Below are 17,634 nucleotides of genomic sequence, written 5' to 3'. Positions count from 1 at the left end.
TGATTTCACATACTATACTTCAGAATAATGCTCAAATTTATATTTACAAATCATTGTATTAAAAAATACATAACAAAACAAAACCCAAAATCTATGCTATAAAAATCATGTTTACACATAAACTAGGAGAGAATTAAAGTGTTAGAGCCGATGCGTAGTTGCGAGCATTGAGGCAGTCCAGACATGGTAGGACACACCCTCAGCATTGAGCCAGTGTCCTCTTCGGATCTCCACAATCACCTGCACTTAGTGTACACACACACACACACACACACACACACACACACACACACACACACACACACACACACACGCTGCAAGCTGCAAAAATATACAAAGTAGGATTTCAGCTGATTATGACAAAGCTAATACCTGGAAGAAGCCAAGGGCCTTCCAGAGGTCAAGCTGAGGCTGAAGGAGCCTTGGTGATATTGGCTTTGATTATCAGCTGTTTCCTGCTATGAGTTTCTTGTGTGCTATTGTAGCTTTTCCATCATTGATTGGGCACCATTTCCCCTCTACTAAAGGAATATTTAGATAACCTTTTGTGCTGACAGCTATGCACAGCCAGAACCTCAGTTCAAGCCTCCCTGTAATTATCGTCATTGGCAGCTTCCGGCCAAGTCTATCCCCGGACGGAGGAAAGTACCTTATCAGAGATACCTCTGTACTCTCTAAGAACAGAATTAAGTGTCCAGACTACCAGTTTGAGAAGGCCTGGTGGATGTGCCAATTAAGCTCTTCTTCCTCCTTTCCCAAACCTTACCTCCAGCTCCAGATCTCCCTTTAACTATCACCAGAGGCATCTAGCTGTACACAGGTTGCCTAGCGACCGAGCACACTTTCCCCCATCCTGCAGGAAAAAAACAAAAAACAAAAAACAAAACAAAACAAAACAAAAAAAAAAACCAGCAGATAGCTTGGACAGATAGGAGCCATAGGAAAAAAAAAGGCAGTTTTATTTTCTCCCATTGACCTAGCAACTTATAGATTCTTAACATTTTCTACCAATCACATTTAAGATTATAGTTGAGCACATAAGACCCCTCTTCTTAGATATTACCCGAATTTAGCCTTTAGTTAATTCATTAGTCACTTCCCTTTAGGGTTGCAAATGATAATTAATAATTACTGCCCCACTATGTGGTTCTTATCACCCTTCAGTTTGACCCTGGAAGCCTGATGGTCACTGCCTGAGGAAGATTCTTACCTGCCTTTATGACCCCGTAGAATTCAAGCCTGGTGACCTTGCTCAGCCAGAGGATTGCTATTGCTTGGGTTTATATCTGGATTCCTGGGAGACTTAGGAGGAACGTGGAGAACTGAGAGACAGAGAATGGAAAGGGATAGAGAGGATTTTGACCAGAGAGAACGTGTGGACGAGATGGAAGATGAGGAAGAGTCAGATGGGGAAGTCCTAGCTGGGTAAGAACAAGATGAAAAGGACCTAGATGAGGCAGAATTAAGACGAGAGAATTAAGATAGAACTTAGAGGGAGCAGTAGATAAATATAGAGAGAAATCAGGCAAGAAAGGAGCTAGGCATGAGAACAGAACTGAAGCTGTGTAAATAGGATGTTATGTCAGAGGAATTAAAGCAGGTGGACTATAGAGCTCGGTGTGCTGAGATTATATTTCCCAAAACAGTCCTCACCATTAGTAGTTCTCTCTCCTGAGCCCCTGGGATGTATAATATTGAGGCTGGTCCTTCTAATATTATACAAGACACACACACACACACACACACACACACACACACACACACACACACACAAATGAATAAAATCAATCTTTAGGAAATTCTTTTTTACCCTGGTGGTAGTGGTGGTGGGCACCTTTAATCCCAGCACTCAGAAGGCAGAGGCAGGCAAATCTATGAGTTCAAGACCAGCCTGGTCTACAGAGTTAGTAGTTCTAGGATAGCCAGGGCTACACAGAGAAGCCCTGTCTCAAAAAACTGAAACAAAAAAAAAAACAAAAAAAAGACAAAAAAAAAAAAAAAAAAAAGAAAAGAAAAAAAAAGAAAAAGAAAACTTTTTAAAAAGCATCAGTAGATCAGTAGGCAACTGTTCCTTGAGAAGCTTGTGCCCACAGATGGGTATGTCTTAATACTTCTGAGATCCTCATGCTCGTCTATATTAAAATATATTTTTAAAAAATTTTGAAAGACATTATTTTTAATCATGTGTGTGTGTGTGTGTCTGTCTGTGTCTGTGTCTGTGTGAGTGTATGCTGTGTGTGTATGAATATATGCCATGTGTGTGGGTGCCCGTGGAAGCCAGAGGCATTGAGTCCTTTGGAACTGGAGTCATAGGTGGTTGTGAGACACCTGACATTCTGCTGGGAACTGAACCCAGGTCCTCTGGAAGGGGGATACCTGCTCTTAACCACTGAGCCATCTCTCCAGCCCTTGTCTTTAATAAAACTTCTAACTTTGCTTTACTATATTTTTTTTTTTTAAAAAAAAAGGGGGGGTTGGGGATTTAGCTCAGTGGTAGAGCACTAAGGCCCTGGGTTCGGTCCTCAGCTCTGAAAAAAAAAAAGAAAGCAAGATTTAAAAAAAATCAGCCAGGCAATGGTGGCACACACCTTTAATCAAAGCACTTGAGAGGCAGAGCCAGTGGATCTCTGTGAGTTCCAGGCCAGCCTGGTCTACAGAGTGAGTTCCAGGACAGGCACCAAAACTACACAGAGAAACCCTGTCTCGAAAAAATCATTAAAAAAAAAAACAAAAAAAAAAACCACCAATGAAAGATTGAGGTGTGTGGTGATAAATCAGTTGGTAATATGCTTGCCATACAAGTATGAAGACCTGAGTTCAACTTCCATTTAGAAAGATGGAGGAAGGAAGGAAGAAGGAAGGAAGGAAGGAAGAAAGCCAGGCAGGCATTTAGCCAGCCAGCCAGCCAGCCTGGCCGGCCGTTATTGCAGGTTTGTGTCTGTAGTCTCAGCCCTGGGGAGGCAGAAGAAAAATCCATGGGGCTTGCGGGCCGTCCGCTCCCCGAGCCTAGTCTACTCAGTAAGCACCAGGCCACAGAGATCCGTCTTAAAGAGAGAGTTGGGGCCGTTAACATCCTGTCAGGTAAGGAAGAGGTACTCATGGGGTTCTCCTCCTCCCGAGCATCTGTAAGCTGGGTTCTAACTACTGGTAAGGTGTCCATGTTCCTGTAAACAACCCGGATGAAACTAACTAGGTCACACATACAAAAACCAAGGAGAAGCTGAGCTAGTTAGGAAGAGGAGGGGGATGAGCAGTTGGGAGGGGAATAGAGGGTAAAGGGGTGAGTATGATTGAATGCTTCCTGTACATGTATGAAAATGTCCTAATGAAATGCATGTATTAATGTATGCTAATAAGAACATTTTTATAAAACAAAATGGATGTATCTGAGGAACCATAGCTGAAGTTGACCTCTGGCCTCCACATTTACTCATTCTTACATACATAAACATATACACACAAAGATATGTCTGGCCTGCTGAAACTATTTTGTTCACTATGGAAATAAATTTGCACATATACTGGTTATCCTCGATTTGAGGCTATAGAGCTCTAAACTTGGAACTATCCCAAGTCACTGTACACTAGCTAAATCTTATCAATTAGAAAAACAGCACTTTGCTAAGGTCTCCATCTTAATCTTCTCTTTCATAAAATTCCACCTATTTATAAAACCCAGATATTGTAAGAGCAGATGTGGAACCAACAGATAAGTTGGGTTTTGTTGTTGTTGTTGTTGTTGTTGTTGTTGTTGTTGTTGTTTTAAACCCCATAATGGAAACATTACTGCTACTGTTCTTGCTTAGGGATCCTGAGTCTGAAACAGATGGTGGTAATACTCAGATGTTAAGTTCCTATGCAAACTGGTCACACATTGTAAGTGTGTGCACATGCACGCATATTCATGTGGGAGTGTGTGCACGTGGAGGTCAGAAGACAAACTGGGGTGCCATTCCTCACCTTCTACCTTGTTTGAGACAAGGTCTTTTTGATGACCTTTGTTTGAGCTTCTGGAGATTCTCCGTTTCTACTTACCTCCCTGTAGGTCAGTGAGATTATAGATGTGTGATCCTGCCCGCCTTTTTGAAGGTTTTGAGGACTTGATTCCAAGTCCTTAGCCTTGTATGGCAAGTGCTTTCCACACTGAGGCATCTCCCCGGCCCTGGCTACCCTTTTGTTGTTGAGATTACTAAAGTTTCCAAAGCCTTTACTCTGTGGTGAGCATTTTCCACAGCTCCTTCAGTGTTCACAGTTCACGTCTCAGTCTAGGACTGAGCTGTTTGGCTCCTCTAGCCTACATTAAATGACCTGCACAGTGAACCAATAGGAAAAGCATTCGCTCCCTGACCGAACTCTGTTACAAACCCCTCACAGGGGAGAAAAGATTACAGAATGCACAGTGAGCACACCCCCTGACGGCTGTGGTCTCCAGTGTACTGTAATCATGCCATTACAAGAGCCAGAGCAGTACAAGTACTCCCTGGGTGAGCAACAGAAGGCAGGCACTCACATATGTTTTTGTCTTTGCTGTGTTTATATGCACACACACGTGCACTCATTTGTACAAGTACATATGCCATGCATGTGCACACAGAGACCAGAGATGGACTTCTTCCTCTATTGCTCAGCATCTTTTTTTTTAAAATTTTACTAATTTATGTGTGAGTGTTTGAGTGCATGCTTATGGAGTCAGAGAACAATTTGTGGAAGCTGATTCTCTTCTTCTACCAGGGATTGAACTTAGGTTATCAGCTTAGAGGCAGGCAATTTTTACCTGCTGAGCCATCTAGCTGGCCCCTCCACCTTATTTTTTTTTTGATATAGGGTCTGTTACTAAGCCTGGAATGCACTGGTGGACTAAACTAATGGCAAACAAGTCTCTGGATGCTGTCTCCATCTCCCCAGCCTGGGATTGCAAGCACATGCAGTCGTACCTGGCTTTATAATGCAGCTGCTGCTGACTCTGGTCTCAGGCTGTGCAGCAAGCATTTTACCCACTGAACCAACTTCCCAGCCCCAAATGTGTTCTTAAAGACCACTTGGTTACAGAGATAAATGTGTGGAGTGTTTACAAAGTGTCAGGCACTGGACAAAGGTTATATATAATATAGCATGCAGATCGATGTTGTGTAACAGTTCCCTCTGAGATTCAAACGTTCCATCCTGCAGGGAAGCACCTTAAGCAAGAAGGTAAACAACTCAAAATAGCTTCAGGAAGTTCCTAAAACTGAACTGAGCCCAGATTCCCTAGGCCCCTCCCTGCAACAGTAAAGAAGCCAAACTACTAAAAGGTCTCTTAGATGGGCCAAGCCACAAAGCAGACCCAGAGACCAGACCCAGAGGCCAGACCCAGAGACCAGACCCAGAGACCAGACCCAGAGGCCAGACCCAGAGGCCAGACCCAGAGGCCAGACCCAGAGGCCAGACCCAGAGGCCAGACCCAGAGGCCAGACCCAGAGACCAGACCCAGAGGCCAGACCCAGAGGCCAGACCCAGAGGCCAGACCCAGAGGCCAGACCTAGAGACCAGACCCAGAGACCAGACCCAGAGGCCAGACGAGCGGCCTAGAAGAAGCGAAACCAGCTCAGCTGCCTGGAAGAGGTTTAGAGCAGAGAGTCACTGGAAAGGACGCTCTCCAACCTGCTGAGCTGCCCACAGGCTCTGCAGTGTGCTCCAGGTTCCAGCTTTGTGAGCTGTCACGTGTGCTGGGGTGGCCTTTGGTGACACAGCTGCCTGAGTCACTTCTGCTCCTATGAGTGACCCCTCACCCACACTCTTGTAAGTGACTCCGGTAAAACTCACTGGTTTACCTACCAAGCTGGACTTTGGTGATATCTGTACTTAGGTCTATCCTGGGTTCCCTCTCTGGGCTGAGTAGACATGTGTGTTGTACCCCTGCAAAAGTCTAGTCACACAAGACTAGGAAGCCCAGAATCAGAGAAAACAAGTAACTGTGATCAGTCAAAGTTCTGTTGTTGTTGTTGGGGGTGGGGTGTTGGTTGGAGAATTTTGGCTTGTTTGCAAACATTTGAGAGAGAGAGAGAGAGAGAGAGAGAGAGAGAGAATGAGAATGTGTGTCTGTGTCTGTGTGTACGTGCATACATTAGCATGAGTGTAGTGATCATGGAGGCTAAAAGAGAGGGTCAAAGCCTGGGATGGAGGGTCCAGGTGGTTGTGAGTCATGTGACGGAAGTGCCGGGGTACAAACCCCAGTCCTCTGCAAGAACAGCAGGTGTTCTTACCCGCAAGTCATCTCCAGCTCCAGTGTTCGTGTTGTGAGACAGGGTCTCACGCTATAGTCCAGACTGGTGTGGGGCTCATTATACAGACCAGGGTGGCCTCAAAGTCAGGCCATCTTCTTGCCTCAGGTAGCCTCCTGAGTGTGGGGTTATGTGTATGAACGAACCGCCATGAATAGCGTCATCATTCACAACTGTTTATGAGAGCTGGTATCTGAACCGTGGAAGAATGTTCTATTGCAAGCTGGTGTTTGAACCTGGAAGGGATGGTTCTAGGTCTGGTACTTGCTGAGAAGTGAGTAAAATCATGACCTCTCAAGTCTACTGTTAGGTCCACATCGAGTCCTTGCTGCATCTTAGAGGAAAACAGTGTTCACAGCTATCTGGAAAGATTATTTGTCCTGTTTGGCTGGGTGTATGGTTTTAGGTTTATAAAGATACACATGGAGCAAGAAGGGATGCCACCTCAACCAGTAGGAGTGCTGTGAGGTGGAGGCCAGCCTGGTCTACATAGTTCCATGGCACCCAAGTGTAACCCTTGCTCGTAGGGAAATGGTAAACATGGCAGCCAGGTTGCTCTCACATTGCCACCCCTATATAGGTGCTTGTGGGTGTGCTTGTGCACAGGCATGTCAGTGTCAGGTCATTCCTCAGGAGCTGTCCACTTCATCCTTTTAGACAGGGCCTCTCATTGGCCTGGGGTTTACCAAGAAGGCTCAGCTGGCCAGCCAGCAGCAAGCCCTAGGGTCCACCTGTCTCCTACTCACCCTTACTGGGGTGACAGGCGTGTGCCACCACACTAGACATTTTCCGTGGGCTTTGAGGACATATCTCAGGTCGCCATGCACTCGTGGCCAGCTGAGCTCTTGCTTCATCTTTGTTTATTAAATGACTATAGAAACTAAGTTTTGGAGTCCATTATCAGGGGAAAGGAAAAGCCCAAGACAGGGAAGGAGAAGGGACTACTTTATGGCAAGGGAGACGTTAGAGAAAGAAAACAATTCCTGGAGAAAGGAGTTGCACTGTTGTGTAAGCCCTTACTTGAGGACAGTCTTACAGTAGAAGGGTGGTACAAGCTCTGTTTGGTTTCGTAATAGTGCTATCCCGAGCCGTGTCTCCGTTCCTCATATCTGTGTGTGTGTCAGGGCTTGACAGGTCTGTCTTCTTTCCTTCCACAGTCCTTAGGCTTTCTACCAACGCAGGCCAGTGGAAGGAGGCCGCCAGCAAGGTGACCCACGCACTGGTTAACATCAGGTAAGGACCGAGAAGTTCTTTCGGAGTGCCCCGCTCATCCCGAGGTTTATTGCACCTTCCCAAGGAGAATGCTCGGAGCACCACTGCTATTTTAAGCCCTGATGTCTGGAGGAGTGGAAGAAATTGTCATCCTTGATCAAGAAAAGCAGGAGTACATGAGGCTTTCATTTGTCATATTGAAATAGCTCCAAGTGCTAGCTGTTCTGTGAATTTTCTACCCAAGAAATGGTTGCACGCCCTTTGCCGGCACCTTAGCTGCCAAAGCGTTCTTTATGCATAAGCTACCTTGGAGCCTCCCCGGGGCTTACCTCTGCTCTGCACCATGGTAGCTTCGTGGGGTTCTAGAACTTTCACATTTGACTGTAAGTAGGTATTTCTATTTGTGGTAAACACAGGCAATCAAAAACCCTGGGGCGAAGTCATTTTTTGTTCCTTATGAAATAGCAAAAAAGAATGCTGTATGTGTTTGGTAAAGTTGTGTCAGCCATGGGGTTCACGGGGTCATGAGGAAGCAGTCCTCACAGAGGGGAGTGGTCTGTAAGTGGAGAGGAAAGGGGCTTCCGTGTTAGGTCTCAGCTTGACTTTCTCTCGTTTCCTCCCATTGTGCCTATCATTTTCCCTTTTCTCAACAGTTATTGAATTGTTTTTGCAAATAATCAAGAAGTTAGCATTGACTAAAAGAGGCAAACCCAGCAGATGGGGAACTTGATTTAGCTCCAGATGTAAGCCTTGCCAGACACTCCAATAATAGTAATGCATATTTACAACTTTGTATAGATTCTGATGTGTGAGAGGGCAGGGGGTGATGTTTATTCCTATCCTTCTCTCTCTCTCTTTTAAAGTAGAATGTCTTGTCTCTGAAATGATTTACTACAGTGTGTGTCACATCTGGGAATAAGAGGAAAGCTGTGAAATGTGTGTGTTGGGTGGGCTCAGACGAGGGAGCATGGGGTGAGATGTGCTAACAAGACTGCAGTGAAGGTCGGACTGCTTACCTGCCTCCAGAGACATTTTGCAGCCAACACATTTATAAACCTCACCAATAAATTCATATGTGCGCCTCACGGGCAATCAAGACCCGTGTGGGTCCTTACGATAAATGTGAGTTTCTAAAGGAGTTTGGCATCACAAACTCTTCTCCCAAGTTCTGCCTTGTGACCCAAGGGCAGTAAGACAGACGTGGGTGTCTGAAAGAAACATCGGGTTCGGGGCTGGAGTGTGAAGTGCCTAAGAATATAATGCATGCTATGTCTGTTTATCGTGTATTTACACAGGCTTTCTAGGCAGCTCCTTTTCATCCGGGGCCTATTTGCTTTATCTTCTTCTACTTGGTTGCCTTTGCTTTCAATGGTTTCTGCCTTGGCTCTGTCCTTATTCGTCCCAAGGGCCTTCAGGCAGCTGATGTAAGTTTCTCTGCCTTCTCTGAATAAGTGAAAGATGGGCTGAGCCTTGAGAAAATGCAGTCACCGTGGCCACTCCCCTGCCTTCGGTGACTGCCAGACCTGGCCTTTCCTTCTCAGTTCTCAAACGGGGCCTCCTGCAGAGAATAAGCACACCATCTTCACCATGGCTAATTAAGTATGTGACTGAAGAAGCAAGGGCCCAGTCAACTTCCTCAAGACATTATTGGGAAGATGTGTTGGATCTTACCACACTGAGTCCAGACCAGGGACACAAACGGATGCTACTAAGAACGGTTTGCCTTCGCTCCTTCCCAAGTCTCTGCACTTCCCAAGAGTCAGGCTTGGGTGTTCGTCCATATGCCATCTTCTCTCAGCTTTAAGCTTTAAACTCTGTAGAGTATGTTATATGCTTCTTAAAATACCCTTGTTTTTCCTACCTTGAGGCAGATTGTCATAGCACAGGCTGGCTTTGAACTCAGTATGTAGCCAAGCGTGACCTTGGACTGCTGTTTCCTGTTCCTGCTGCTTCTCCTACTGCAGTACTGGAATTACAGGTGTTTGTCACCACACCTGCCTCAAAATACACTTTGCCAGCAAAGAAACTAATTCTCAATGATATAGTGAGTTTTGGAAGACCCTGTTCTTGTTGTGTGGCAAAGCTCTGAGCCCAAGTTTTCTTTCAGGATGTAGTGTTCCAGGTTCACAGAGATGCCTCGTGCTTCTTTGCCTTTCCCCGTGGGCTAGAAGGCTGGGATGGAACTGAGTGAGAAACTGAGATCCATCTGCTTTTGCTTCCCAAGTGCTGGGATTAAAGGTGTGTGTCACCACTGCCCGGCTCATACAGTAATTCTGTGTTTAGTTTTGTTTGCTTGTTTTGTTTTTTTTTAAGAATTGCTATGCAGATTTTTTTATTTCTTTATTTTATGTTACACGTATGTACACTGTGTGTGTGTGTGTGTGTGTGTGTGTGTGTGTGTGTGTGTGTGTGTGTGTGTGTTGACCCTGGAGGGCAGAGGATGGTATGGAATCCCTTGGACCTGGCTTGCAGATAGTTGTGAACCACCAAATGGGTGCTAAGAATTGGGGCCCCTGCAGAAACAAGTGCCTTTAACTGCTGAGCTGTTTCTCCACCCGCTCTTGGCTGGCCTGGAACTCAGTAGTAGACCAGGCATGCCGCAAACTTAGGTCTACTTGCCCTTTCCCGTTGAGTGCTGAGATTAATGGCCTGTCCTCCTCCACCTGGCCTTGATTTTTAGGGTTATTATTTTGAGCCTTGCTTAGTAATTCCTAGCTACTTTGTATTTTTCTGTCCTGTGGAAGTTAAAATGTTTTGGTGTTCCTTGTAGATGGACCCTGCTGGCTTTGGATGAGAGTGATCAGGGCAGTTGTCGCATTCAGTACTCTCTCACCTGAGGAGAAAAAACGGCATGGCCGAGGCAGGCTTCCTTTTGCTTCTTTGTCTTTCTCTTAAAGCTTGTGTTGTGTATCTGTGGCTTAGAGTGGTTGAGAAAACAAGAGCGTGTGTCAGAAAATCTGACCATTGAATCTCTGAGGGATACTGTGGGGTAAGGCTTAGCAGGAAAATTGTGGTGGCATGCACAGTTTATGTTAGCTCTTTCTAAAGGTTATTTTGCTGATGTGCACGTGAGAAGAGTTTCCAAGGCATCATGACCAAACTCTGGTCACCTGCCTTTGGGGTTTGCTCTTTGACATCCCCAGGATGAGGTGAGTTGAAGCTTTCAGATGTCCAGGTTGGGAGGTGTCTAGTAGTCGATGACAGTGTAAAACTGTGTCTTTGGATCTCCTGGCCTGGGGTAGGTCTAATGACTACCCTCACTTAGAGCCTCCTCAGCAGATGGAGAACAGCAGAAGGACCACAAACCTCTCTGTTCTTCGGAGCTTCAGTGGTGACAGTGGGGTTCAAGTCCTTCCACAAGCTTGGAGCTTCAGGTGTTCCATCAGTCTCTGCTTCTCACTGTCTTCCACAGCTTAGTTATGCAGCTGCTTCAGGTATCAAAGTTATTTGTGTCTAAACCACCCTCTCTTCCTGTTTGATCCTTAGCAGGTTTTGAAAATGCAGCTGTGTAGAGCTGCTGTTTTGATTGGAACACCTAATGTCACCAGTAAACAGAGCCCATGCTTGTTTTTCCCATAGGACCTGTTGTGTCCTTTCATAAGAAGAGTGAGATACACTATGGCACCTTTAAGTTTATTTAGAGTGCTTGCCTCCTTTCTCCCTGTACATTTCTGTGGTATTTTTGTTTATATGAGACAGATCTCGGTATCCTAGGCTGGCCTTGAACTTGTTTTGTACTCAAGGCTGGTTTTCCATGCCTGAACTTCATGTTGCTACCTGCCAAGTACTAGTAGCTGATGCTGATTTTGATTTTCCTTCATAGTCCAGGCTGGTCTTAAACATATGATCTTACCAAACATCTCTGGTACTGAGGTTACAGGTGCACACCACCACCCCTAGCCTAGAAATCGCTGTTAATGGAGGCAGAATTCAAAGTGGAGAAGGAAATGTGATATCTCAGTCCTCTGAAGTCTCCCCTGCTCTCTTTGTTCATGTACCTGTTGGGGCCTCAGTATTGGCCTCCTGTTTAGAGGTTCTCTTAGTACAGTGAACCCTGATGAATTGCAGTTCCATATTTATGCACTTCAGCAGAAGGATGCAACTTAGTTTACTGAGACTAAAGTATAGGATAAGTACATCCTGACGTGAAAGATATGAGCAGAGGTGCTTGTAAATAGCAGGGAATATGTGACCATAACTTCTTGTTGTCTGCCTTAGGCTTAGCTTATTGCATGAGTTAAAATTGATCAATAATAGTCCTGCTTTTGTTAATCAGATCCTGATCTACTCCATTAGAATGAGAAGCTTTACACACATTACAACAAAGCACTAAAGTGAAGCCACAGTAATATTGTTTACTTGGTGACTGGAAGCTTTATTTATTTTAATAGTCAGTGTTTCCCAGTCTTCTAAGACTACAGCTAGAAACAAACCAAGCACTGAATCCCACATGGTTAATCATCTGTCTTGCCCTGACTTGGTTTATACTGCAAAGTGAGATTTGCATAAGGTCATAGCTAGGGCTGGAGAACAAGTTAAGAATCTTGGTTTAGAAAAAAAAAAAAAAAAAAAAAGAGGGCTGGAGAGATGGCTCAGAGGTTAAAGGCATTGACTGCTCTTCCAGAGGACCTGAGTTCAGTTCCCAGCAACCACATGGTGGCTCACAACCATCTGTAATGAGATCTGGTGCCCTCTTCTGGCCCACATGGACAAATGCAGGCAGAACACTGTAATCATAATAAATACATAAATCTTTAAAAAAAAAAAAAAAGAATCTTGGTTTAGGAAGCTGGGCAGTGGTAGCTCACGCCTTTAATCCCAGCACCCGGAGGCAGAGCCAGGCGGACCTCTGTGAGTTCAAGGCCAGCCTGGTCTACAGAGAGAGATCCAGGACAGCCAGGACTACACAGAGAAACCCTGTCTCAGGAAAAAAAAAAAAAAAAAAAAAAAAAAGAACCTTGGTTTAGGAAATTCATGTATTTGTAATGGAATATCAAGGTTTTTACCTGGGTCCCTGGGACTAATTCTGCACTTTGTCCCCTCTGTGTCATCATCAACCATTGTCATTGTTGGCACACCATCATGTCCACCGTCTTGTGTGTCTCTGCCATCATGTGAGGTCAGAAGAGGGCATCAGATTTCCTGGGACTGTTAAACACAGTTGTGAGCCACCATGTGGTTGCTGGGAATTGAATTCAGAACCTCTAGGAGAGCAGCCAGTGCTCTTAACACACACACACACACACACACACACACACACACACACATACACACACACACAGTGTTTTGCCTACAGGCCAGAAGAGGGCGCCAGATCTCATTGTAGATGGTTGTGAGCCACCATGTGGTTGTTGGGAACTGAACTCAGGTCCTCTGGAAGAGCAGTCAGTGCTCTTAACCTCTGAGCCATCTCTCCAGCCCCTGAGACATGTCTTCAGCTGAGATTTTAATTATCTTTTAACCTTGTAACTCCTTGGCATTAAGTATATTTACATTGTTGTGCACCCATTACCACCATCCATTTCCAGAACTTTATGTATTCATGAATGGTGCTGTGGACTCAAGTAGAGCCTTGTACATGAGACATGTTCCTTACCACTTAGCTAGATTCCTAACCCAAGCTAGGTACTCATTAAATTCCTCCTTCCCCTGCACCCCCACAGCCCTAACCTCTAGCACCTGGCAGTCAGCATTCTGTTTTCTGATTTTTATGATTTGACTACCCTGAACTTCATATCAGAGGAATCATATTTGTCCTTTGTGACTGGCTTAGTTCATGTAATATACCATCTTCAAGCTTTGGCATGTGGAGTGTGTGTCAGAATTTCCTCTATGAGCAGAATAGTATTCCATTGTTTGCATCTGTCACATTTTGTTACTCTGTTGTCATGGTGAGCTAGTTCGAAGAGCTTCTACATTTTGGATGCTGTGAATGATGCTTATATGAACAGAATTATACATAAACTCTTCAATACCTTGATTCAGAAGTAGAATTACTACAGCATATGATAATTTATGTATAACATTTGGAGAACTTGCCAGCCATTTCTCAAAGTGGCTGCACTATTTTACATTCTAATTTTTACACATTCTTGCTATATTTTCCTCTTTTTTGGTACTAACCATCCTAATGGGTGTGAAGAGGTATCTCATTATAGTTTTAATTTGCATTTCTCTAATGACTAATGATAATGTTGAGCATTTTTTCAATTTTTTTTAGACATTTATATCTCTGGAGAAATATCTATTCAAATCCTGCCCCTACCCAGCATATTCTCTCTCTCTCTCTCTCTCTTCCTCTCTCTCTCTCTCTCTCTCTCTCTTCCTCTCTCTCTCTCCCAGGGAAGATGACATTGACTAGCTGTGTGTATGTAATCCAGGCTGGCCTGAGGGTGCTGGAATTACAGGCATGTGCCACCATGTCCACTCCGACACACACACACACACACACACACACACACACACACACACACACATCCTTCTGTAGCACTGAGGGTCATCCTCAGGGCCTCACACGTGACAGTGACAGTACTCTCCATTCCCAGTGTGTTAATTGAGTGGGATTTGTTTGATTGTTTGTTTTCAAGATAGGGTCTCACTATGTAACTCTACCTGTCCTAGAACTTACGATATAGACCAGGCTGGTCTTGAACTCACAGAGATCCTCCTATTTCTAACTCCCAAGTGTTGGGATTAAAGTCCTATGCCACTATACCCAGCTAATTGAGTTGGATTTCAGGCATTTTTTATGTAATGCAGATGGCAAGCCTTTATCAGATGATTTACAAATATTTTCTCCTATTCCATGGTTTATCTTTCACTTTTTACAGTGTCCTTTGATGCTGTAAAGTGTTTGTTTGGTCTTTATGTGTGGTCTGCCCTAAACTATATTGCTCAAGAACAGATGAATTCCCAAGCTCTGGTAATTCTTATGCCTCAATTTCCTGAGTATGGCAGGCATGTACCACTGTGTCTCCAGCCCCCTTTGAGGAAGCATTTCATGTAGCTGAGACTAGTTTCAGACTCACTGTGTATTAGAGGCTGTCCTTGAATATCTAACCCCTCTGCCTCTATTCCTGTTCCCCTAGCTCCCCTCCACCCCTCCACCCCACCTCCCCCATCTTTGAGCACCATCACACTAGGGTCATACAGTGCTGGAGATCAACCCCAGGATTTGTGCATGCTTGGCAGGCACTCTGCCGCTGAGCTCGGATTCATATATACAAATCAAATAAGGGCCCAGCTTTTCTTTCTTATATGTGAAAGTATGGTTTCACCGGCCCCTACTCTGCTCTGAGAAAATATCAGCTTTGATTCTAGAAATTTTTTTTTTTTTTAAGGAGGTTTCTGGGAATGGAACTTAGGCCTCGTACTGACTTCCACCTTCCTAGCAGCTCTGACTTCTCATCTTCAGTCAGAGTGACTCAGGGAAAGACATGTAGTTTCTCTGTAGTTTTTGCTGCACGTCCCCTTGGTTTTGCTTTTCAGGTGTGCTCATTCCAGTGTGGTTTATGAGACTGTATAATAAAATGGGTGATAGTAGAGACTGTAGACTCAAGTGTCTGAATTTTGAGTCCCAGATCTATTCTTCCTTTGGGAAAGTGTTTCAGCCACCCCTCACTTGAGTTTTCTTAGCTAAAGTGAGGCTAGTCATGGGCCTGAGTCATTAATAAGATTATTAAATGGCATATCCACAAATACTTAACTAATTTATTATAAAATTTTGTCCTGAGGCTGGCGGTGGTGGCTCAAGCTTTTAATCCCAGCACTTGGGAGGCAGAGGCAGGTGGATCTCTGTGAGTTTGAGGCCAGCATGGTCTACAGAGTTGAGTTCCTGGACAGCCAGGGCTACACAGAGAAACACTGTCTCAAAAACAAAACAACAACAACAACAACAAAATATCTGTCCTGATTGTACAAGTATACTAATCTTAGACCAGTTGTGATTGATCTCGGAGAGAACTCAGTCACAAAATTAAGCCCCTTTCATATCCAGTTTTATTCAGTCTCTGTCCCTGCCTGTGTGAACCTGGTGGGATGAAAATATAAAATTTTTGTGTTTTTAACACAAAATGTGTTTCAGTGTTATTAACAAGCTAACACTAGAGGCAGTGCAAGAACTTAGATTGTCCGCCTGTTCCTGTATATCAGTGATAGGAAAATCATTTGGGGAAGCATGTGTGATTTCCATCACTGAGAGTCCTCTGAAGAGGTGTTTGACCTAGTTTTGGTTGAGAGGTTTGCCTTCTTCTGTATTATGATAAAAGAATCTCCCAAATGATTATGCATGTGACTAAGAAGATATTAACTATTGTATTCTTATCTCTGCTCAGAGTGAGTCTAAGTGATCTTGAGTTTCTTCTTATAAAAGTATTAGTCTGAGGCTGGAGAGGTGGCTCTGAAGTTAAGAGCACTGGCTGCTCATCCAGAGGACCTAGGTTCACTTCCTAGCACTCACATGGCTGCTAACAGCTGTTTGTAACTCTGACACCCTTATATAGACATTCATGCAGGCAAAACACCAGTGCATATAAAATAGATAAATTATTTAAAAAATATTGATCTGTAGTTTTCATGTGATGTTTTGGTTTCAACATCTGGAAATGGAACATGTGGAATAAATTGGTATGTGTTCTATAATGGAACATCTATAATGGAACAGTGGAATAAATTGGTATGTGTTCCTTCACCTTTTGTTTTTGGAAGATTTGTAAAGGATTAATACTAGTTCTTTAAATGTTGGGTGGAATTTATTAGAATCTGATGTTCTTTTCACGAATAGTTTTTTTTTACTATTTTATTTTATTTATATTATTTTATTATGTATAAGAGTGATTTGCCTGAAATATCTGTGCACTATACACGTGACTGGTGCCCATGTAGACCAGAAGAGGGCATCAGTTCCCCTGGAACTGGAGTGTCAGATGATTGCGAGCTGCCCTGAGAATGCTAGGAATGAATCCTTGGTCCTTTCGAAGAGCCATCCAGTTAGGTCAGCGCTCTTAACCACTGAGCCACCTTTCCAAACCCCAGAAGCAGTATTTTAATAAGTGATTTAATCCCTGTACTTATAGATCTCTTCAGATTGTTCTTCTTGCATTAGCCTTATTATTTTTAACTGTGTGTGTTTCTGTCTATGGGTGTGTGAGCATGAGTATCTCCAGCTCTGTAGAATCCAAAGCCTTTGCACACACATGGACACCCATGCACGATTAAAAGTAAACATATCATTTGGAACTTTCATTGAAGTTTGAGGGGACTGGGCATGCAGCTCAGTTGGTAGAGTACTTAACCCAGCTCTGGCTGGGTTCATTTCCCAGTATGAAATAAACCTGGGATGGTGGCACATGTTTGTAATCCCAGCACTTAGAGGTGGAGGCAGGAAAAGCAGAGTTCAAGGTTATTTTCAGGTACATATTTAGTTCAAGGCCAGACTGGAATACAAGAAGTCCTATCTCAAAAAAAAAGTTGTTTTTTTTTTCTTCAACTAAAGTTGGGTGCTCCAGAAATGATGCCTCTTGTGTAAACACTCCACTGTTGTTCGGTGGGGTATAAAACAGCTACAGACATTTTTAAAATATATGTTTGGGTTTTTGTTTGTTTTTTCTAGACAGGGTTTCTCTGTGTAGCTTTGCTGCTTGCCCTGGAACTCAATTTGTAGACCAGGCTGGCCTCGAACTCACAGAGATCCGCCTGCCTCCCAAGTGCTGGGATTAAAGGTGTACACCACATTTTTTCCTACTCTTTTATGGTTCATCTATTTGTACCTTTCTAAAATATTTGTGATAGCTGGATCTGGATTCTTCCTTTCTTTTTTGCAGATAGAGTCTCACTGTAGCCTTGACTGTCCCTGAATTCTGGGTAGACCAGGCTGATTTTAAACTATAGAAATCTGCCTCCTGAGGGTTGGGATTAAAGGTGTGCATTGTCGTGTTCTTTGAGTAGTTAGATTCCTTATCCGATCCAACAGTTTCTGCCTCCTAATTTGAATTATATTCACATTAACATTATTGATTCAACTGGATTTCATCTGCTCCTATATTTCCTTTTCCTTTTCTTTTTTCTTTGTTGTAATTGTTTTGCTGTATTAGGGATTGAAACAAGGGCCTCACATACACTAGGCAAGTATTATGCTGCTAAGTTCTACCTCCAGCCCTCTTGT

At 43.9% G+C, this 17,634-nt stretch overlaps 1 protein-coding gene across 6 annotated transcripts in view; it reads left to right on the top strand.

Annotated features, from left to right (window-relative positions):
* Armh3 (armadillo like helical domain containing 3) overlaps positions 1-17,634 on the top strand; it is a 216,845-nt gene that overhangs the window by 115,597 nt on the left and 83,614 nt on the right. For 5 of the 6 annotated variants that reach the window (XM_006988208.4, XM_006988207.4, XM_076563191.1 and 2 more), the window contains exon 23: positions 7,418-7,493. The exons of the other annotated variant lie outside the window; for it this stretch is intronic. In XM_006988208.4, the coding sequence (XP_006988270.1) occupies positions 7,418-7,493 (76 nt within the window). The remainder of the gene's footprint in view (positions 1-7,417; positions 7,494-17,634) is intronic. 6 annotated transcript variants of the gene reach the window in all.

Source organism: Peromyscus maniculatus, chromosome 1 (assembly GCF_049852395.1).
Source record: "Peromyscus maniculatus bairdii isolate BWxNUB_F1_BW_parent chromosome 1, HU_Pman_BW_mat_3.1, whole genome shotgun sequence".
Taxonomy (NCBI): domain Eukaryota; kingdom Metazoa; phylum Chordata; class Mammalia; order Rodentia; family Cricetidae; genus Peromyscus; species Peromyscus maniculatus.
The sequence above is the reverse complement of the archived record's forward strand: the minus strand, read 5'-3'. Positions and strand labels throughout refer to the sequence as shown.